Raw genomic sequence first — 22,808 nt, 5'->3', positions numbered from 1 at the left:
CTGGCAAGTTAAAGTCTGATTAAAGTCCAGGTCAGCTGATTCAGACGTGTGTTCTCACATGCAGCTCCTCTGGGTAATGTGGGCACATTTTCAGGAGTGCAGAGGAGGTGGGAAAGTGACTGAATGTACCTCAGTGTCTCCAGTTTGCAGTGTGGATCCTTCAGTCCAGCATACAGCAGCTTCTCTCCTGGTTCTCCTGGATGATTGTAGCTCAGGTCCAGCTCTCTCAGGTGGGAGGAGCTTAGAGCTGAGGCCAGACAAGCACATCCTTCCTGTGTGATCAGACAGTTTGACAGACTACACACACACACACACACACACACACACACACACACACACACAGTTTCCAGGTGAGTAAGGATTGCTTGTAATCGTTCATGTCCTCTAATGCGTGTCACTGACTTTATATATTCCTCAGAGCTTTTGTTGTTGTTTGTCTCTTTTGTCTCGTAGCGTCCTGTGGATGATTGTTGAGACCGCCTGCTGCTGTCCACCTGCTGGACTCCAACTGCTACAACTATTATCAGTCCTACTTCTATGATCATTTTTACACTTTTAATTAGAGGTTGACCGATTGTTCGTTTTGGCCGATTAATGGGCCCCGATAGGACTTATTAAAAACTATTATCATCAGTGGATCTGGGCTCCGATAGTGGCCGATGGCTGCGCAGCCTCAGGCTGGTACGTACATCGCGTGCATTCGCTTTTTTAATGGAGTCTCTGTACGTGACATACAGGTAATGCAGGTACCTGGGATAATTACTTAAAGTTAACTTTATAACACAGCTTTATTCACAAAGTATGATCATGATAAGGTTGTTGTTTATAGTATTGCATTATTAATGAATTAGACTATCGTAAACTTTCACTGCTTTTCTGCCGAGCTCATGCTGCTGTCTCTGTTTAGTTAGCAAGCTGGCTACAATTTGGCTAGCAGTGAGTGCAAGCCTAGCACAACTATTGGGATCATATCTGATCATTTGAGGGGCACTTTTGCTGAAAAGTTTGCGTGTGCAACTCCTGACGATACTCTGAACAACTGTTAGAAACCATGAAAAGCCACTCGTACGTGGAGACCGTGAGTGGGGTGGGTGGGGGCTAAACCTTTGCTGCACCGGGGAACAGTTGACAAGTGGTCCGTGATTCATATTATATCTGACTCGTTTCAGTTTATTTCTCCCCTCAAAAGTTATCTCTGGAATATAACGCAACAATATCAGCTCTCCACGATACAAGACAGGCAGGCAGGGAGGAAAATAAATCATTTAACTGTTACTTAGATTACTTACCAATGTGGCGTTCTCTCTTCTAAATAATCCAACCACGTAACGCCAACTGTCCATTCATGACATGAAATCACACTTTTTATGATCCTCCTCACTCCGCTAACGTGCACAAACACTAATAGTTTGTAAGAGTGGTATTTAAAAATGTAACGGGACGCGCAGCATCTGGCCTGATATACGCCACGGAGCGCATCGACATGTACACAAATCCAACATCTTTCCAACGATGTAATCCAGCAGATCACACTTCAGGATACTCTCCGTACTTACTATCAAAGTCCAAGTGGCAAAAAACGGGTTTATTAAAAACCGGCGTTTGCATAAGGCTGCTGTAGGAGTAAAGCACGTCACGACGTCAACACAAACTGTTGTGAACAACAATGTGTAGGTAAAGTTATAGGAAAGGAGCGAGAGACTGACGCCGGGACGATACATTTGCTTTTTTTATAAGATTCTTTGATGCTACTTGAGTTGTGTCTGCTGAATTAGTGTTTCTATTTTTTTCTCCCAAATATGCCAGATAGCTTCCGTGATGATAATAACCATTCATTTGTAACTTTAGTAAAACTTTACTTTATCAGAAAGCTTTAATTAAACCAGCAACTTTAAGAAAACAACTGCAGTAAAATTTCAATTTAAAAATGATGAAGTGCAACTTAAATCATTCATGTAGATTGAAATAAATATTAAATATATAAAAGTAAATAATACAGTTATATATATATATATATATATATTTATACATTATCTATTTGATAGCCTATTTAGTAAATAGCTGTATTGAATTGATTGACATGTTTCTTGTTTCTTACATTAGATGGCAGCAGGAGGAAACAGTCGTCCCTCTATGGGACTTTTTTGCTGAGCAAAGGCACAATGTGGGCACAACAAATTGAGTTTGATGTTCATTTGCCGATTATATTTTCTTTACTACTTATTTTATTTATGTAGGTATTCATTACTCTTTGAGATTCATGTTCTGTTCCAGATTTATGTTTTTATTTTTTTATTTGACACAGACTTTCAGTTAAACAGTTACGTGTATATGTAATAAAGATAAAGATTGTTCATTTAAATTAGTTTAATTTTTTTTCGTGGGGTAGGGAGATATCGGCCAATTCATCGCCAATCATACAAACTATCATTATTATATCGGCCTTTAAAAATCCACTATCGGTCGACCTCTACTTTTAATTGCTTATATTTCAACTTTCTTTATTTTCATTGTAAGTCATAAGTCAGTTTTCTCTTTCTCTTTGTTGCTGTGTGTATCTCTCTCTCTCTCTCTCTCTCTCTCTCCCTCTCTCTCTCTCTTTAGATGTGTGTTCTCCATCAGTCTGGAGTCTAAAGTGTTTCTGTCTCATGGTGGATTCACGTTGGTCTGTCTAGAACAGAGTTGCTCTGGACCTGCTCTATTTGTAAAGAGTCCTCAGATAACTGTGTTATGATTTGCTGCTGTATAAATAAGTAACAGTAATAAACAGTTTATGAAGAGGTCAGGTAGGTTTTAACTCCTTCCAGGTGGAGGACGTGGAAGAAGGAGGGTATTGATCCTGTCAGGTTGGGAGTGAGTCTCTGCCTGAAGGGAAGCTGTTCTAGTGTGTTGTGACCTTGTTAAAGACTAAAGTAAGATGAAGTTTGACATTAACATGCAGATTGTTGTGACATCAGCAGGGACACAGAAACTGTACTGGACTGTAGAGCCTGGAGAAAAGACTCTTTATTTTTAAGTGTATGCACCATCCACCCATCATCATTGGCTCATTAGATCTGTTAAGGGGATGATTCTGTTCAGACACACACATTTGAGTCCAGATGAACAAAACTCAAGAACTGTCTGAGACCAGAGTTTCCAAATCCATTAGATATTTGATTTATAAAGAACTCAGAAGGTCATTATTTTAAACAGCTGCACACCAACCTGAGAGTTTCCAGTCTGCAGTGTGGAGTCTTTAGTCCAGCAGACAGCAGCTCCACTCCTGCATCATGCAGGTTGTTGTTACTCAGGTCCAGCTCTCTCAGACTAGAGGAGCTGAGGACTGAGGACAGAGCCTCACAGCTCCTCTCTGATAGATTACAGCCACTCAGCCTGAAAAGAATCAAGACAAAACAAACATAAAACATAGTCACTTTGTCTGAATAAAGAAAAGCTACATTAAACCTGGGGGTATGCTACAAAACGGGATTTGCCTTTTTCGAGGTAGCTTCAGGGTTAACTCAGGGTTTTCAGCACTATGAAGATGGTTCAATTCTTACTGGGGCAGATCAGCAGGTGATGTTGGAGATAAGAAATCAACCTGTACTAAGCACTACCTACTGACCAGGTCTCTTATATCAGGAGCTCTGAGAGCAGGTGGTGAGGGAGCAGGGAGTGAGAGCGGTAGAACACTTCCTGTTTACCGTCTGCATGAAATATATTTATTAAAGATTCATCTAGCTTTACTGATATATCTCTACACAGCCTGATCACAGCTCTGAAGCATGAAGTACTTGTTGTCTTTACAAGATATGACAGTTAGCATTCTTACTGCTTTAAATTGTGCTTTTCTATTTATTTCTAAGTGCCCCATAATTCTGTTTGATACGGCCGAGGTTGGGCTGCACGGTGGTGCAGTGGTTAGCGCTGTTGCCTCACAGCGAGAGGGTCATCGGTTCAAACCCTGGGCAAGGTGGGCCTTACTGTGTGGAGTTTGCATGTTCTCCTCATGCATGCGTGGGTTCCCTCTGGGGTCTCCGGCTTCCTCCCACAGTCCAAAGACATGCTCGTTAGGTTCATTGGTGACTCTAAATTGCCCATAGGTGTGGGTGTGGGTGTGTGTGCAAAAGGTTGTCTGTCTCTATGTGTCGGCCCTGTGATTGACTGGCAACCAGTCCAGGGTGTACCCTGCCCTTCGCCAATGACAGCTGGGATAGGCTCCAGCCCCCCGCGACCCTGAACAGGATAAGCGGTATAGATAATGGATGGATAGATGGATGGACGGCCGAGGTTGAAAGAATACGTCTGTCATGAACGCCACAAAAGTACATCTGAGCAACGTATTGATTCAATCTAATACACAGGTGTTAGTATAGTCAATAGGCTATATCGTGCTCTGATGATGGAGCAGCGATACTACAGTTGATGTCAGACTTGTCCCTGTGTGTGATTGGTCATTCGCTGCAGACTCCACCCCTTTTTTGTTAACTCTGCCCATAGAAACCCTGGGTTGACTTGTCGAGTTAATAACCAGCATCGTGTGACCACTTGTCGTGATCACCTTTGTCAGGTTAAGTGAAACCAGATCAGTAACAGAGACCATGGGTATGTAGAAGTTGCTTCATAGTATGGACCCCTGAAGTTATGTGTACAACTACAGAGCTTTGTTGGAGGCCTGCTGCTGTCCACCTGCTGGACTCCAACTGCTACATCTATTATCAGTCCTACTTCTTTGATCATTTTTACACTTTTAATTGCTTATATTTCTACTTTTTTTATTTTCATTGTAACCACAAGTCAGTTTTCTCTCTTCTCTTTGTTGCTGTGTGTATGTCTCTCTCTCTCTCTCTCTCTCTCTCTCTCTCTCTCTCTCTCTCTCTCTCTCTCTCTCTCTAGATGTGTGTTCTCCATCAGTCTGGAGTCTAAAGTGTTTCTGTCTCATGGTGGATTCACGTTGGTCTGTCTAGAACAGAGTTGCTCTGGACCTGCTCTATTTGAAAGAGTCCTCAGATAACTGTGTTATGATTTGCTGCTGTATAAATAAGTAACAGTAATAAACAGTTTATGAAGAGGTCAGGTAGGTTTTAACTCCTTCCTGGCGGAGGACGAAGGAGAAGAAGGAGGGTATTGATCCTGTCAGGTTTGGAGTGAGTCTCTGCCTGAAGGGAAGCTGTTCTAGTGTGTTGTGACCTTGTTAAAGACTAAAGTAAGATGAAGTTTGACATTAACATGCAGATTGTTGTGACATCAGCAGGGACACAGAAACTGTACTGGACTGTAGAGCCTGGAGAAAAGACTCTTTATTTTTAAGTGTATGCACCATCCACCCATCATCATTGGCTCATTAGATCTGTTAAGGGGATGATTCTGTTCAGACCACACACATTTGAGTCCAGATGAACAAAACTCAAGAACTGTCTGAGACCAGAGTTTCCAAGTCCATTAGATATTTGATTTATAAAGAACTCAGAAGGTCATTATTTTAAACAGCTGCACACCAACCTGAGAGTTTCCAGTCTGCAGTGTGGAGTCTTTAGTCCAGCAGACAGCAGCTCCACTCCTGCATCATGCAGGTTGTTGTTACTCAGGTCCAGCTCTCTCAGACTAGAGGAGCTGAGGACTGAGGACAGAGCCTCACAGCTCCTCTCTGATAGATTACAGCCACTCAGCCTGAAAAGAATCAGGACAAAACAAACATAAAACATAGTCACTTTGTCTGAATAAAGAAAAGCTACATTAAACCTGGGGATATGCTACAAAACGGGATTTGCCTTTTTCGAGGTAGCTTCAGGGTTAACTCAGGGTTTTCAGCACTATGAAGATGGTTCAATTCTTACTGGGGCAGATCAGCAGGTGATGTTGGAGATGAGAAATCAACCTGTACTAAGCACTACCTACTGACCAGGTCTCTTATATCAGGAGCTCTGAGAGCAGGTGGTGAGGGAGCAGGGAGTGAGAGCGGTAGAACACTTCCTGTTTACCGTCTGCATGAAATATATTCATGAAAGATTCATCTAGCTTTACTGATATACGTCTACACAGCCTGATCACAGCTCTGAAGCATGAAGTACTTGTTGTCTTTACAAGATATGACAGTTAGCATTCTTACTGCTTTAAATTGTGCTTTTCTATTTATTTCTAAGTGCCCCATAATTCTGTTTGATACGGCCGAGGTTGGGCTGCACGGTGGTGCAGTGGTTAGCGCTGTTGCCTCACAGCGAGAGGGTCATCGGTTCAAACCCTGGGCAAGGTGGGCCTTACTGTGTGGAGTTTGCATGTTCTCCTCATGCATGCGTGGGTTCCCTCTGGGGTCTCCGGCTTCCTCCCACAGTCCAAAGACATGCTCGTTAGGTTCATTGGTGACTCTAAATTGCCCATAGGTGTGGGTGTGGGTGTGTGTGCAAAAGGTTGTCTGTCTCTATGTGTCGGCCCTGTGATTGACTGGCAACCAGTCCAGGGTGTACCCTGCCCTTCGCCAATGACAGCTGGGATAGGCTCCAGCCCCCCGCGACCCTGAACAGGATAAGCGGTATAGATAATGGATGGATAGATGGATGGACGGCCGAGGTTGAAAGAATACGTCTGTCATGAACGCCACAAAAGTACATCTGAGCAACGTATTGATTCAATCTAATACACAGGTGTTAGTATAGTCAATAGGCTATATCGTGCTCTGATGATGGAGCAGCGATACTACAGTTGATGTCAGACTTGTCCCTGTGTGTGATTGGTCATTCGCTGCAGACTCCACCCCTTTTTTGTTAACTCTGCCCATAGAAACCCTGGGTTGACTTGTCGAGTTAATAACCAGCATCGTGTGACCACTTGTCGTGATCACCTTTGTCAGGTTAAGTGAAACCAGATCAGTAACAGAGACCATGGGTATGTAGAAGTTGCTTCATAGTATGGACCCCTGAAGTTATGTGTACAACTACAGAGCTTTGTTGGAGGCCTGCTGCTGTCCACCTGCTGGACTCCAACTGCTACATCTATTATCAGTCCTACTTCTTTGATCATTTTTACACTTTTAATTGCTTATATTTCTACTTTTTTTATTTTCATTGTAACCACAAGTCAGTTTTCTCTCTTCTCTTTGTTGCTGTGTGTATGTCTCTCTCTCTCTCTCTCTCTCTCTCTCTCTCTCTCTCTCTCTCTAGATGTGTGTTCTCCATCAGTCTGGAGTCTAAAGTGTTTCTGTCTCATGGTGGATTCACGTTGGTCTGTCTAGAACAGAGTTGCTCTGGACCTGCTCTATTTGAAAGAGTCCTCAGATAACTGTGTTATGATTTGCTGCTGTATAAATAAGTAACAGTAATAAACAGTTTATGAAGAGGTCAGGTAGGTTTTAACTCCTTCCTGGCGGAGGACGAAGGAGAAGAAGGAGGGTATTGATCCTGTCAGGTTTGGAGTGAGTCTCTGCCTGAAGGGAAGCTGTTCTAGTGTGTTGTGACCTTGTTAAAGACTAAAGTAAGATGAAGTTTGACATTAACATGCAGATTGTTGTGACATCAGCAGGGACACAGAAACTGTACTGGACTGTAGAGCCTGGAGAAAAGACTCTTTATTTTTAAGTGTATGCACCATCCACCCATCATCATTGGCTCATTAGATCTGTTAAGGGGATGATTCTGTTCAGACCACACACATTTGAGTCCAGATGAACAAAACTCAAGAACTGTCTGAGACCAGAGTTTCCAAGTCCATTAGATATTTGATTTATAAAGAACTCAGAAGGTCATTATTTTAAACAGCTGCACACCAACCTGAGAGTTTCCAGTCTGCAGTGTGGAGTCTTTAGTCCAGCAGACAGCAGCTCCACTCCTGCATCATGCAGGTTGTTGTTACTCAGGTCCAGCTCTCTCAGACTAGAGGAGCTGAGGACTGAGGACAGAGCCTCACAGCTCCTCTCTGATAGATTACAGCCACTCAGCCTGAAAAGAATCAGGACAAAACAAACATAAAACATAGTCACTTTGTCTGAATAAAGAAAAGCTACATTAAACCTGGGGATATGCTACAAAACGGGATTTGCCTTTTTCGAGGTAGCTTCAGGGTTAACTCAGGGTTTTCAGCACTATGAAGATGGTTCAATTCTTACTGGGGCAGATCAGCAGGTGATGTTGGAGATGAGAAATCAACCTGTACTAAGCACTACCTACTGACCAGGTCTCTTATATCAGGAGCTCTGAGAGCAGGTGGTGAGGGAGCAGGGAGTGAGAGCGGTAGAACACTTCCTGTTTACCGTCTGCATGAAATATATTCATGAAAGATTCATCTAGCTTTACTGATATACGTCTACACAGCCTGATCACAGCTCTGAAGCATGAAGTACTTGTTGTCTTTACAAGATATGACAGTTAGCATTCTTACTGCTTTAAATTGTGCTTTTCTATTTATTTCTAAGTGCCCCATAATTCTGTTTGATACGGCCGAGGTTGGGCTGCACGGTGGTGCAGTGGTTAGCGCTGTTGCCTCACAGCGAGAGGGTCATCGGTTCAAACCCTGGGCAAGGTGGGCCTTACTGTGTGGAGTTTGCATGTTCTCCTCATGCATGCGTGGGTTCCCTCTGGGGTCTCCGGCTTCCTCCCACAGTCCAAAGACATGCTCGTTAGGTTCATTGGTGACTCTAAATTGCCCATAGGTGTGGGTGTGGGTGTGTGTGCAAAAGGTTGTCTGTCTCTATGTGTCGGCCCTGTGATTGACTGGCAACCAGTCCAGGGTGTACCCTGCCCTTCGCCAATGACAGCTGGGATAGGCTCCAGCCCCCCGCGACCCTGAACAGGATAAGCGGTATAGATAATGGATGGATAGATGGATGGACGGCCGAGGTTGAAAGAATACGTCTGTCATGAACGCCACAAAAGTACATCTGAGCAACGTATTGATTCAATCTAATACACAGGTGTTAGTATAGTCAATAGGCTATATCGTGCTCTGATGATGGAGCAGCGATACTACAGTTGATGTCAGACTTGTCCCTGTGTGTGATTGGTCATTCGCTGCAGACTCCACCCCTTTTTTGTTAACTCTGCCCATAGAAACCCTGGGTTGACTTGTCGAGTTAATAACCAGCATCGTGTGACCACTTGTCGTGATCACCTTTGTCAGGTTAAGTGAAACCAGATCAGTAACAGAGACCATGGGTATGTAGAAGTTGCTTCATAGTATGGACCCCTGAAGTTATGTGTACAACTACAGAGCTTTGTTGGAGGCCTGCTGCTGTCCACCTGCTGGACTCCAACTGCTACATCTATTATCAGTCCTACTTCTTTGATCATTTTTACACTTTTAATTGCTTATATTTCTACTTTTTTTATTTTCATTGTAACCACAAGTCAGTTTTCTCTCTTCTCTTTGTTGCTGTGTGTATGTCTCTCTCTCTCTCTCTCTCTCTCTCTCTCTCTCTCTCTCTCTCTCTCTAGATGTGTGTTCTCCATCAGTCTGGAGTCTAAAGTGTTTCTGTCTCATGGTGGATTCACGTTGGTCTGTCTAGAACAGAGTTGCTCTGGACCTGCTCTATTTGAAAGAGTCCTCAGATAACTGTGTTATGATTTGCTGCTGTATAAATAAGTAACAGTAATAAACAGTTTATGAAGAGGTCAGGTAGGTTTTAACTCCTTCCTGGCGGAGGACGAAGGAGAAGAAGGAGGGTATTGATCCTGTCAGGTTTGGAGTGAGTCTCTGCCTGAAGGGAAGCTGTTCTAGTGTGTTGTGACCTTGTTAAAGACTAAAGTAAGATGAAGTTTGACATTAACATGCAGATTGTTGTGACATCAGCAGGGACACAGAAACTGTACTGGACTGTAGAGCCTGGAGAAAAGACTCTTTATTTTTAAGTGTATGCACCATCCACCCATCATCATTGGCTCATTAGATCTGTTAAGGGGATGATTCTGTTCAGACCACACACATTTGAGTCCAGATGAACAAAACTCAAGAACTGTCTGAGACCAGAGTTTCCAAGTCCATTAGATATTTGATTTATAAAGAACTCAGAAGGTCATTATTTTAAACAGCTGCACACCAACCTGAGAGTTTCCAGTCTGCAGTGTGGAGTCTTTAGTCCAGCAGACAGCAGCTCCACTCCTGCATCATGCAGGTTGTTGTTACTCAGGTCCAGCTCTCTCAGACTAGAGGAGCTGAGGACTGAGGACAGAGCCTCACAGCTCCTCTCTGATAGATTACAGCCACTCAGCCTGAAAAGAATCAGGACAAAACAAACATAAAACATAGTCACTTTGTCTGAATAAAGAAAAGCTACATTAAACCTGGGGATATGCTACAAAACGGGATTTGCCTTTTTCGAGGTAGCTTCAGGGTTAACTCAGGGTTTTCAGCACTATGAAGATGGTTCAATTCTTACTGGGGCAGATCAGCAGGTGATGTTGGAGATGAGAAATCAACCTGTACTAAGCACTACCTACTGACCAGGTCTCTTATATCAGGAGCTCTGAGAGCAGGTGGTGAGGGAGCAGGGAGTGAGAGCGGTAGAACACTTCCTGTTTACCGTCTGCATGAAATATATTCATGAAAGATTCATCTAGCTTTACTGATATACGTCTACACAGCCTGATCACAGCTCTGAAGCATGAAGTACTTGTTGTCTTTACAAGATATGACAGTTAGCATTCTTACTGCTTTAAATTGTGCTTTTCTATTTATTTCTAAGTGCCCCATAATTCTGTTTGATACGGCCGAGGTTGGGCTGCACGGTGGTGCAGTGGTTAGCGCTGTTGCCTCACAGCGAGAGGGTCATCGGTTCAAACCCTGGGCAAGGTGGGCCTTACTGTGTGGAGTTTGCATGTTCTCCTCATGCATGCGTGGGTTCCCTCTGGGGTCTCCGGCTTCCTCCCACAGTCCAAAGACATGCTCGTTAGGTTCATTGGTGACTCTAAATTGCCCATAGGTGTGGGTGTGGGTGTGTGTGCAAAAGGTTGTCTGTCTCTATGTGTCGGCCCTGTGATTGACTGGCAACCAGTCCAGGGTGTACCCTGCCCTTCGCCAATGACAGCTGGGATAGGCTCCAGCCCCCCGCGACCCTGAACAGGATAAGCGGTATAGATAATGGATGGATAGATGGATGGACGGCCGAGGTTGAAAGAATACGTCTGTCATGAACGCCACAAAAGTACATCTGAGCAACGTATTGATTCAATCTAATACACAGGTGTTAGTATAGTCAATAGGCTATATCGTGCTCTGATGATGGAGCAGCGATACTACAGTTGATGTCAGACTTGTCCCTGTGTGTGATTGGTCATTCGCTGCAGACTCCACCCCTTTTTTGTTAACTCTGCCCATAGAAACCCTGGGTTGACTTGTCGAGTTAATAACCAGCATCGTGTGACCACTTGTCGTGATCACCTTTGTCAGGTTAAGTGAAACCAGATCAGTAACAGAGACCATGGGTATGTAGAAGTTGCTTCATAGTATGGACCCCTGAAGTTATGTGTACAACTACAGAGCTTTGTTGGAGGCCTGCTGCTGTCCACCTGCTGGACTCCAACTGCTACATCTATTATCAGTCCTACTTCTTTGATCATTTTTACACTTTTAATTGCTTATATTTCTACTTTTTTTATTTTCATTGTAACCACAAGTCAGTTTTCTCTCTCTTCTCTTTGTTGCTGTGTGTATGTCTCTCTCTCTCTCTCTCTCTCTCTCTCTCTCTCTCTCTCTCTCTCTCTCTCTCTCTCTCTAGATGTGTGTTCTCCATCAGTCTGGAGTCTAAAGTGTTTCTGTCTCATGGTGGATTCACGTTGGTCTGTCTAGAACAGAGTTGCTCTGGACCTGCTCTATTTGAAAGAGTCCTCAGATAACTGTGTTATGATTTGCTGCTGTATAAATAAGTAACAGTAATAAACAGTTTATGAAGAGGTCAGGTAGGTTTTAACTCCTTCCAGGTGGAGGACGTGGAAGAAGGAGGGTATTGATCCTGTCAGGTTGGGAGTGAGTCTCTGCCTCAAGGGAATCTGTTCTAGTGTGTTGTGACCTTGTTAAAGACTAAAGTAAGATGAAGTTTGACATTAACATGCAGATTGTTGTGACATCAGCAGGGACACAGAAACTGTACTGGACTGTAGAGCCTGGAGAAAAGACTCTTTATTTTTAAGTGTATGCACCATCCACCCATCATCATTGGCTCATTAGATCTGTTAAGGGGATGATTCTGTTCAGACCACACACATTTGAGTCCAGATGAACAAAACTCAAGAACTGTCTGAGACCAGAGTTTCCAAGTCCATTAGATATTTGATTTATAAAGAACTCAGAAGGTCATTATTTTAAACAGCTGCACACCAACCTGAGAGTTTCCAGTCTGCAGTGTGGAGTCTTTAGTCCAGCAGACAGCAGCTCCACTCCTGCATCATGCAGGTTGTTGTTACTCAGGTCCAGCTCTCTCAGACTAGAGGAGCTGAGGACTGAGGACAGAGCCTCACAGCTCCTCTCTGACAGATTACAGCCACTCAGCCTGAAAAGAATCAAGACAAAACAAACATAAAACATAGTCACTTTGTCTAAATGAAGAAAAGCTACATTAAACCTGGGGGTATGCTACAAAACGGGATTTGCCTTTTTCGAGGTAGCTTCAGGGTTAACTCAGGGTTTTCAGCACTATGAAGATGGTTTAATTCTTACTGGGGCAGATCAGCAGGTGATGTTGGAGATAAGAAATCAACCTGTACCAAGCACTACCTACTGACCAGGTCTCTTATATCAGGAGCTCTGAGAGCAGGTGGTGAGGGAGCAGGGAGAGAGAGCGGTAGAACACTTCCTGTTTACTGTCTGCATGAAATATATTCATGAAAGATTCATCTAGATTTACTGATATACGTCTACACAGCCTGATCACAGCTCTGAAGCATGAAGTACTTGTTGTCTTTACAAGATATGAAAGTTAGCATTCTTACTGCTTTAAATTGTGCTTTTCTATTTATTTCTAAGTGCCCCATAATTCTGTTTGATACGGCTGAGGCTGAAAGAATACGTCTGTCGTGAACGCCACAAAAGTACATCTGAGCAACGTATTGATTCAATCTAATACACAGGTGTTAGTATAGTCAATAGGCTATATCGTGCTCTGATGATGGAGCAGCGATACTACAGTTGATGTCAGACTTGTCCCTGTGTGTGATTGGTCATTCGCTGCAGACTCCACCCCTTTTATGTTAACTCTGCCCGTAGAAACCCTGGGTTGACTTGTCGAGTTAATAACCAGCATCGTGTGACCACTTGTCGTGATCACCTTTGTCAGGTTAAGTGAAACCAGATCAGTAACAGAGACCATGTGTATGTAGAAGTTGCTTCTTAGTATGGACCCCTGAAGTTATGTGTACACCTACAGAGCTTTGTTGGAGGCTTTGACCACTGGCAGCAGCCTCAGAAGAGCCTCCTCTGAAGCAGAGAACTTCTTCAGGTCAAACTCGCCCAGATCTTTTTCTGATGACAGTAAGATGAAGACCAGAGCTGACCACTGAGCAGGAGACAGTTCATCTGTGGAGAGACGTCCTGATCTCAGGGTCTGTTGGATCTGCTCCACTAGAGAACGATCATTCAGTTCATTCAGACAGTGGAACAGATTGATGCTTTTCTCTGCAGACAGATTCTTACTGATCTTTGTCCCAATGTACTCGACTGTTTTCTGATTGGTCTTTGAGTGTCTTCCTGTCTGTGTCAACAGACCTCTTAGTAGATTTTGATTGGTCTCTAGTGAAAGACCGAGGAGGAAGCGGAGGAACAAGTCCAGGTGTCCATTTGGACTCTGTAAGGCCTGGTCCACAGCACTGTGGTAAAAACACGTTGGATCAGATTTTTCTCTGAATAATTTAGACCACATAGACTTATTTTGTTCTTCTGGCATCAGATTGACTCCAGAGTTGATGAACCTCAGATGGACATGAAGAGCAGCCAGAAACTCCTGAACACTCAGATGGATGAAGCAGAACACCTTGTCCTGGTACAGTCCTCTCTCCTCTTTAAAGACCTGTGTGAACACTCCTGAGTACACTGAGGCTGCTCTGATATCGATGCCACACTCTGTCAGGTCTGACTCATAGAAGATCAGGTTTCCTTTCTGCAGCTGCTCAAAAGCCAGTTTTCCCAGAGACTCGATCATCTTCCTGCTCTTTTTATTCCAGTGTCGATCCGTCTCAGCTCCTCCATCATACTTGATGTTCTTCAGTTTGGTCTGAACCACCAGGAAGTGGATGTACATCTCAGTCAGGGTCTTGGGCAGCTCTCCTCCCTCTCTTGTCTTCAACACGTCCTCCAGAACTGTAGCAGTGATCCAGCAGAAGACTGGGATGTGGCACATGATGTGGAGGCTTCGGGATGTCTTGATGTGAGAGATGATTCTTTTGGCCTGCTGCTCATCTCTGAATCTCTTCCTGAAGTACTCCTCCTTCTGTGGGTCAGTGAACCCTCTGACCTCTGTCACCACGTCAACACACTGAGGAGGGATCTGATTGGCTGCTGCAGGTCGTGTGGTTATCCAGAGGCGAGCAGAGGGAAGCAGTTTCGCCCTGATGAGGTTTGTCAGCAGCACATCCACTGAGGTGGACTCTGTGACATCAGTCAGGATCTCATTGTTGTGGAAGTCCAGAGGAAGTCGACACTCATCCAGACCGTCAAAGATGAACACAACCTGGAACTCTTCAAACCTGCAGATTCCTGCTTCTTTGGTTTCAGTGAAGAAGTGATGAACAAGTTCCACCAAGCTGAACTTCTTCTCTTTCAGCACATTCAGCTCTCTGAAGGTGAAGGGAAACATGAACTGTATGTCCTGGTTGGCTTTGCCTTCAGCCCAGTCCAGAGTGAACTTCTGTGTTAAGACTGTTTTCCCAATGCCAGCCACTCCCTTTGTCATCACTGTTCTGATTGGTCCATCTCTTCCAGGTGAGGCTTTAAAGATGTCTTCTTGTCTGATGGTTGCCTCTGGCCTGTCTGGTTTCCTGGATGCTGATTCGATCTGTCTGACCTCATGTTCATCATTGACCTCTCCAGTCCCTCCCTCTGTGATGTAGAGCTCTGTGTAGATCTGATTCAGAAGGGTTGGGTTTCCAGCTTTAGGGATCCCCTCTAACACACACTGGAACTTCTGCTTCAGGTTAGACTTGAGTTTCTGTCGGCTCACTGCAGCAATAGTTCCTGAATGAACAAACAACAAATGATGTCAATAAGTGGATCCTGCAGATGATCTTAATAATAAAGTGTGGCTGTGCAGTTTGACTTCCTCCATCAGTTTAATTTAGCTCATTAGGAACAATCATGATCTGATCTGATACAGATCTGTGCAACATATTAAAGCAGCGTTTGGAAATGTCCAAAAAAGCCTGTAATCTGTAAAAGCTCTCTTACTGCTCTGCAGACAGTCAGCCAGCTCCTCCTGCTTCATTCCCGTCAGGAAGTGCAGAGTGATCTTCAGAAATGCCTCTCGGCTGCTCCTCCTCTGCTCCTCCTCCTTACTGTCCAGAACCTCCTCGTCCTCCTCCTGACTCTCTAGGCATGCTGGGTAATCTGGACTCAGAACACTCTGGATTCTCTTCAGCTCTTGTTTCACAAATGTGACGATGTTCTCCTCCAGCAGCTGGAACAGAGTGAGAAACATTTAAACTGGTAGAACACAATGAGTGATTCATCAGTCAGTCTGAAGGCCTGCTGTTCAGAACAGAACAGCATGGAGACAGAATGATAGCTTAGCATTAAATCTGTGGTTCATGTAGCTCATTGTATAAAGTCTGTTGTACACACCATAAATGTGGAGTCCAGGTCGGTTTGATGCTGCTGGGCTGACTGATCTCTGTGAACCTCTGAGCTCTGCTGCTGAACTCTGTGGAGGAAACATCAACTTTAAGGACATTTAATGACACAGCTTACAAAAGGTGTTCTGACAGGAGTATGACATCACAGAGCATGAATGTAGGTGGTTTAAAAGCACCATTACACCAACATGACCATGGCCTAAATTCCACGATCAGAAGCCACTCAGTAGATGATCATATTTGAGCTTATTAACCCTGAGAAGAAAAGACCTCCAGAAGAGAAGGAGGCTCTAATGACAGAAGATGTTAGAGCAGAGTCTGACACAGAGAAGGAGCTCAGGCTGTGTAACTGTGGATGTTGGATGTAGAGGCTTTCTTAGCTAATCACTTCACAAAGCAGTCACACTGCTGGACTTCACTGAGCCACCAGGATCACTGGGTCAGCTGTCTGATTTCCTCAGCCAAGCCTTAGAAGACACTTCCCTGTTTGCCATAGACAGAGCTGCCTTTCTAATCTCCTTGGTAGAAGACTTCCTCCAAATGTCTCATAATCAAGTCATGAAATAATCAGATGTAGTGTCTTCTGGGTCTCACAGGGCTGGGAGAACCGGTAGCAGGAAAGAACCCAAACTCAGATGTTAAGACCTGCTACAATGATTTATTGTGAATTTGATGGTTTACAGACAGGTAGGCAGGCAGGTCAAGGTTCAAGCACGAAGACTACAATAGCAAAATATAAACAGAGACAGAAACAAAGCAAACAGCATGAATATGAACATTCATTGGAATAACAGAAATGGTCCAGTATGTTCAGAATAAGGCTGATGAGGGAAATAAAGACAGGTGAGCAAGTGACCGGGAAGGTCAGGTAACTGCAGTGATTATTCAGTCCTGCCCAAAACTACTGGAACAGCGAGGCCAATTCCCTTATTTTTGCTGACCACTGAAAAAAGTCGGGTTTGACATCAAAAGATGTGCTCACGTCTTATCTTATCTTATCTTATCTCACCTGTGTCTGATTAGCCTCACCTCCAAGTTTATTTAGTCTCTGTGCTCCCCTGTCTCAGTGTCAGTTCATCCTCTTTTATCCTGAAACTTTCAGTGTTACCAGTGTAGATTTTCGGTGTGGCTTTTTGTGTTTTTCTCTCTTGGATTTTTTGTTGTTTTGATGAATAACCTCACAGAGGCTACAGCAGGTGTGTATGAACTGTAGAACTGTATTGTTACAAAAAAAAGGCAGGGGCAGTCGTCCTGCATAGCTGTTGCCTGCTGGGATGTACATGAACACAACACTAGAGGGGCTCTTAGCCCAACAACCACCTGTAACATCTCCCTTTTTATAGTTACCAATAACTTAACTAACTAACTAACTAACTAAAACCGCCAACGTACCTCCAATGTATGACGAAACACCGTGTTTGATTTGTCATCTGCTCGGACATTTTACAAATTCCCTTTTCCCCCTTATCAACATTTGTAACTTTTTTTTTTTCTCAAAATCTCAAAACTGAAAACAGTCTGTATAAAACAGAACCAGGTCCTTTCTATAGGTCCAGTCTCTTTGGTGCTTTCACCAGCCTGCCACTGTTTGTCTTATAGTGGTCTGTGTGTGCTGTGGGTGTTGAGCTGCTTATGGGCTGAGGTAGGTCAGTCTGCCTGACTGGCGTGAGTTCTTGGCAGATTTTTTCCTTATCCACAGTGTCATTGTCCTTTTCCTTGTCTGTTGTCTTTTGGGCTGGACCACTGTGCAGCTTTCTGTGTTGCTCTGTGTTGGTGTCTGAGCGCCTCCCCCTCTGCGGGACTCAGGTCCACCCAATTGCACCCATAGAATGTCACCTCTACATCCACCAGGTATGATCTGGGGCCCACCTGTTGAAGGCATACTCCTCTCCTCCATCTGGCAGTCCTGTCTCCAGGTAGAGGCTTCATTCTGATATCTTGACCAATAGTCAGCTCTGGCAAATCTCTGGCTGACTTGTCATACCAGAATTTGGCTATTTGGCGTTTAGCCTGCAGCTTTTCAGGAATTCCTGTGACAATGCTTGGCTCTAAGAATGCGTCAGAGACGGGAAGAGAAGTCTGTAGTCTCCGAGCCATCAGTCTTTGCACTGGACTGCTGCGCATGCCCTCTGTAGGTGTGTTTCTCCATTGCAGAATGGCAATTCAAGGGTCATTACCTGCACTGTCTGCTTTCTTGCACAGGTTCTTTTCTATCTTCACAGCTGACTCAGCTTTCCCATTAGACTGTGGGTGTCTAGGTGATTACATTTCAAAGTTCAAAGTCCCTTTCCTTTGCAAACTTCCTGAATTTTTCACAGTCAAACTGGGATCCACAGTCTGTATTGACCCAGTCGGGCTGCCCGTGCCATGCAAATTGGGCTTTGTCCAGAGTTACATAACTCTGGATGGTGACTGGCCTCGTCACGTCATAGTATCTCAAAATCGGGGATGCTGTGACCAGTCACTTGATCGCCTCAACCGCTGCTTCATGCTTAGGTAGCCGGTGCCATGCCACATCCTTGCTAGTAGTCTACGTAGTGGCTCACATACCTCAGAGAGGCGTGGCATAAACTTTGCGAGGTAGGTCACAAACCCCAAGAACCGCAGCAGTGCCTTAGCATCAGTGGGGAGGGGCATTTCCTGGATTGCCCTGATCTTGTCTGGGTCTGCCCTGAGTCCCTCTGCTGACAGAATGTGTCCATGGAACTTGACCTCTTTGACCTTGAACTGCAGCTTCTTCTTGACTCAGTCACAGTTTAACTTGTCTGCACCGCTCCATGAGTGCTATCAGCTTTGTGTCTTGATCCTGTACGGCTTCCTCATCCGTCTCCCAACATCCAACTATCAGAATGTCATCTGCAATGGGTTCTACACCACTGAGCCCCGCCAGCAGTTCATGGTGCTTTCACTGGTATATTTCTGGTGCAACAGATACACCAAATGGCAGCTTCAACCAGCGCTTGCTGGTGGTCATGTGACTGCTTTCCTCATCCAGTCTACATTGCAGGAAGGCGTCGCATGCCTCTACAAGGGTGAAGATGCGAGCCTTAGACAGCCTATAAAGTACATCGTCTAGCGTTGGCATCATATAGTGGGACCTCTTCAAAGCTTTATTGAGTGTTTTAGTTAGCTTGCTGCCAGCGGGTATATCCTGTTCTGTTGTAACCTTATTTCGTGGTCGCCCTGCATGACTGTTGCCTGCTGGGATGTACCATGAGGACAACACTAGAGGGGGTCTTAGCCCCACAATCACCTGTAACAACAGTTTTGTTGGATTTTACCTGGGGTTGGGGTTCAGAAAGCGGGTTTAGTGAAAACCCCGGGTTTGTTAACCCTGATATGAGGGAAACCTCGGGTTTGCCGTTTCAGAAAGAGAGGTAACTTTAGCTCTTAGGTGGTTTCTATGGTAACTGTGTCTGTGAACCTCACCTGGTCGGGAGCTGGTTTTCTAGACTATAAAACCCTCATTCGACTCCCTCATTCATTCAGCCCGCATCACGCACGTGTTTGAACGGTTACTGAATTTAAAAAATGTTGCGTCTCTGTGGTTCTCTGACCCCTTTGCAAAAGTCTTTTATAATTATAATAAAATGATCAAAAGACAAATCTGTGTCAAAGTCATCATTTGTTGTTGTTAATTATTTAAAAATGATTACCAGTTAATTAATAAATTAGTTAAATAAACAAACAACAATTTGGCTTACTGATGAAGAACATGATTTTCACTTCATATCAGGATGTTGACATGTTGATCTAAACCCTTTACATTTCAGCTTTTGCTCACAGCAGCATGGGACGTTTTGTGGCTCCTTGTTGTCTCACAGGAACTTTCTCCTCTGAGGTCCAGCGATCTGTATGGCTCTAAACTATGGCAGTGACGGCTCTCCAGCTGGGTAACACCCGGTGAAGGGCTGTGTTTAACAGGAGATGAGCTGGCCCTGAAGTATCCACCACAGGTCAGTAGAAAGCCTCTATGATTTACCTGCAGATCAGTCATTTAAAGGCAGGTGTATCTGTACGCACCTCTCACCTCACTAACCTTTTCTGAATCTTCTCAAAGTACTGCGATTGGACAAACTATACCAGCTTACTACAGAATCAGCTTTAATGAGGTGCAAGAGACAGTTTAACAACAGGCCTTCTCTGCCAAACTGATACGTGACTTCAGGGAAAGTTAAAGAAGAAAAACTCCAAAAGGTTTCAGAGTAGTTTGAGCGGATAAACACACTAAGAAGGAGCAAGAAGAGAAGAAGAGCTGATTTTTATCAGCTATCAAAGGGACAATAATAAGAGGTGTCTTCAGAGTGTAACAGTCACATCCCTCCCTTTGTCCTGTAATTATTCATTCTTTAAACAGCGTACGGAGTGATGTAACTGGGGTCCACTCTTCAACAGGGATTATAAATACACAATGTTTCCATTAAAGCGTAAACATAGAGAGCACACGATGAAGCTCTGGACCAGGGCATGAGCCTTTTCTCAGCAGGGGTTTTATTTTAGAGATATATATTTATTTTATATTTCTTACCTTCCATCAGCAGGTTGGTCACCTTCAAAGTTCATAGGTCGACCCTTAGACCGGTCACTCTTCATGGACACACAGCTGGGTCCATTAGAGTCTGGTCTCTGCTGCTGCATCCTGATACAAACAAACAACATTATTAGTTACAGTGAGCTGTTCCTCACCTGTTCAGCAGCAGGTGTGACCATCAGAAAACCAAAGCTTGATCTATCTCTGAACCCATTGGCTATCATCTGACGACGATCTATCCTCTGGGAGTGTAGCCAGTGTGTAGTGATAAAGCCTTCCTCCTCCGTGCGCTGCATCGTTTACAGTCCAGTCAGCAGCTTTAGAAGCGACCGTGTGTTCAGATCAAAGGTAAATTCTCCCTCCAGATGTGTCTGCTAAATAAACGCTGTCATCTCTCGGTTCGTCCCATCCCCCGGAGGAGCGCCCGTTCATCTGTCTGTGCTGAGTCTCAGTCTCACTGTAAACAGTAAGTTACACAGAGGCTGCACTCTGGCTTACTGCAGCGGGATGAAGCCCAAACAGAAACAGATTTTCTTGTGATCGACTTTAATTAACGGCTCTTCAGTTTGCTGAAAGAACAACATCATGATGCAGATTAGGAACAACATGAAGCTTTGTCAGGTCTGTCCTCAAGAGGAGAAGAACACTACTTTGACATGAGACGGAGGGCGGAGCCATCATTTATGATGCATTCAGGGAAGTCGGGAAATCTAAACATTAAACGGCTTTCGTGACACAGCGTCAGGGAATTTATCTCAAGTTGAATGTTTGATCTACAACAGCTTGTTAGCTGTTAGCATGCAGATGTCTGTTTATAGAGATCAATAAGGAGCTTAATCATCGTCTGATGGAGCTGTGATGTCATTACACGTTCCTCCTCTTAGCTCTCCACACGGACTTTGATTTACCTGCATACAACGCAGCCTCCTGATGCGTGATTGGTCAATATTACTCAGACTCCAAACTGACACCAGAACACTTCCTGTACTAAAATCCGGCCTCACAACTTCAGATTCGACATTTTTATGTCGAATCTGTAAATAGAGATTAAAGCTGGATAAACTCAAAGTCCTGCTGTACAAACGAGAACACTTTCAAACTACAGAGGAGATCTTTGTGAAGGTGCAGACTGTTTAAAACAGGCTGGTTTTGTCTAACACATCTCCACATATGTGACTTCAGGGAAAGTTCAAACTAAAACTCTGGAGCCGGAAAAAAGAGGAGAGTGAGCAGGAGGCGGTTTATCTCAGGGGCTGGAGTGTGTCTGTCCATGTGCAGAGGCTGCAGTCCTCACTGCAGTGGCCCAGGGTTCAACTCCACCTCAGCCCTTTGCTGCAGGTCACCCCCACTCTCTCTTCCCAATACTTCCTGTCCCTCTAAAGCTGTCCTATAAAGAAAGACGACATGCTCACATGTTAATAGTTTTATTACATTCTTACCTTCCATCAGCAGGTTGGTCACCTTCAAAGTTCATAGGTCGACCCTTAGACCGGTCACTCTTCAGGGACACACAGCTGGGTCCAGGAGAGTCTGGTCTCTGCTGCTGCATCCTGATACAAACAATCAACATTATTAGTTACAGTGAGCTGTTACTCACCTGTTCAGCAGCAGGTGTGACAGTGAGTGATGATGGTGGAGTGATGTGAGTGCTGAGCTGTGACATGGAGGAGAGTCATGGACAGTTAGAGATCCTCATCTCACCTCAGAGCTTCATGTTCCCCACACAGAGAGCTTTTAGAGGGAGGGGCTCCCTCCTCTGTGTCCTCACACTGATCCATAGCAGAGCGCCCCCTGCTGGTAGAGCTGTGTCGCTACAACCTTGACAGAGTTCAGCTGCTGCAGTCACATCCAGTCACAGAGACTCTGAGCTTCAGCTGTGGAGGAAACACAGAGAAGATGGAGATGATTCACCTTCATCAGGCCACCTGATGTGAGGCTGAAGGAAGAACTGCTGTTTAACATGTCAATATTTTACACACACATTCTGATCTACAGTTCATGTTCCCATAAAGATCCCTGGACCACAGTGCCGTGTGCAGTTTGTAACGTGTGTAAACATTTCACATCAAAGTCCTGTAACTGAAATGAGCCATAAACTCTGCCCGCCAGCAGTTTAACTGGAGCCGTGCCAACAGTTGAGTTAGCCCGACAACATTTCTACACTTCTTCTAATAACTTCCTTCAACATTCAGCCTGTGAGTCACCAGGAGCCATGTGGGCTGAAAGAGGAGCAGAAGAAGAAGCAGGTGTGTCTTCGTTGAATGGACTTGTAACGTCTTTATTTCAACTCCGTCTGAACGTGTTGTTCTGCTCAAACGTCTCACTTTGTTCTGACATCAATCAAGTTTGATCCAATCAAAGGAGGCTTCATTGCAGGAGCTTATTGGACCTCGTGAAGTGACCAGAAGCTTCCAAACAGTCATCAGATAAATGTGTGTTTTAGGCCACCCTCCTCCTCTCCTGTTAGCGTTAGCATTAGCATTGTTAGCATGGTGAGATAAAGGCGCAGCTCTCTCCCTGTATCGAGCAGAGGA

General features: G+C 44.4%; 1 protein-coding gene across 1 annotated transcript; it reads right to left on the bottom strand.

The window, feature by feature from the left end:
* On the bottom strand, nucleotides 1-22,052 carry LOC138600542 (NACHT, LRR and PYD domains-containing protein 12-like). Its single transcript, XM_069671986.1, has 12 exons — nucleotides 22,000-22,052; nucleotides 21,714-21,824; nucleotides 20,272-20,382; nucleotides 15,733-15,811; nucleotides 15,340-15,568; nucleotides 13,326-15,129; nucleotides 12,287-12,454; nucleotides 10,011-10,178; nucleotides 7,746-7,913; nucleotides 5,485-5,652; nucleotides 3,208-3,375; nucleotides 1-297 (listed from the first exon to the last, which is right to left on the bottom strand). Exons 1-12 carry the CDS (start codon nucleotides 22,050-22,052, stop codon nucleotides 9-11), a joined length of 3,516 nt encoding a protein of 1,171 aa, XP_069528087.1. The 3' UTR covers nucleotides 1-8.
* Nucleotides 22,053-22,808: the final 756 nt, after the last annotated feature.

The sequence above is a fragment of the Semicossyphus pulcher genome, unplaced genomic scaffold, assembly GCF_022749685.1.
Source record: "Semicossyphus pulcher isolate SPU_LCO1_2020_fin unplaced genomic scaffold, fSemPul1.0.p SCAF_21, whole genome shotgun sequence".
NCBI classification, from domain to species: domain Eukaryota; kingdom Metazoa; phylum Chordata; class Actinopteri; order Labriformes; family Labridae; genus Semicossyphus; species Semicossyphus pulcher.
Note: the sequence above shows the minus strand (reverse complement) of the source record. Positions and strands in the feature narration are given on the sequence as shown.

Bases quoted from the DNA above. Each gene is read 5' to 3' on its own strand.
- LOC138600542 (XM_069671986.1), bottom strand. From the start codon at position 22,052: ATGGATCAGTGTGAGGACACAGAGGAGGGAGCCCCTCCCTCTAAAAGC. The intron at 20,383-21,713 runs GTAAGAATGTAA...TGTTTGTATCAG, and splicing joins GACCAACCTGCTGATGGAAG to GATGCAGCAGCAGAGACCAG. The intron at 15,569-15,732 runs GTGTGTACAACA...ACTCTGTTCCAG, and splicing joins ACCTGGACTCCACATTTATG to CTGCTGGAGGAGAACATCGT.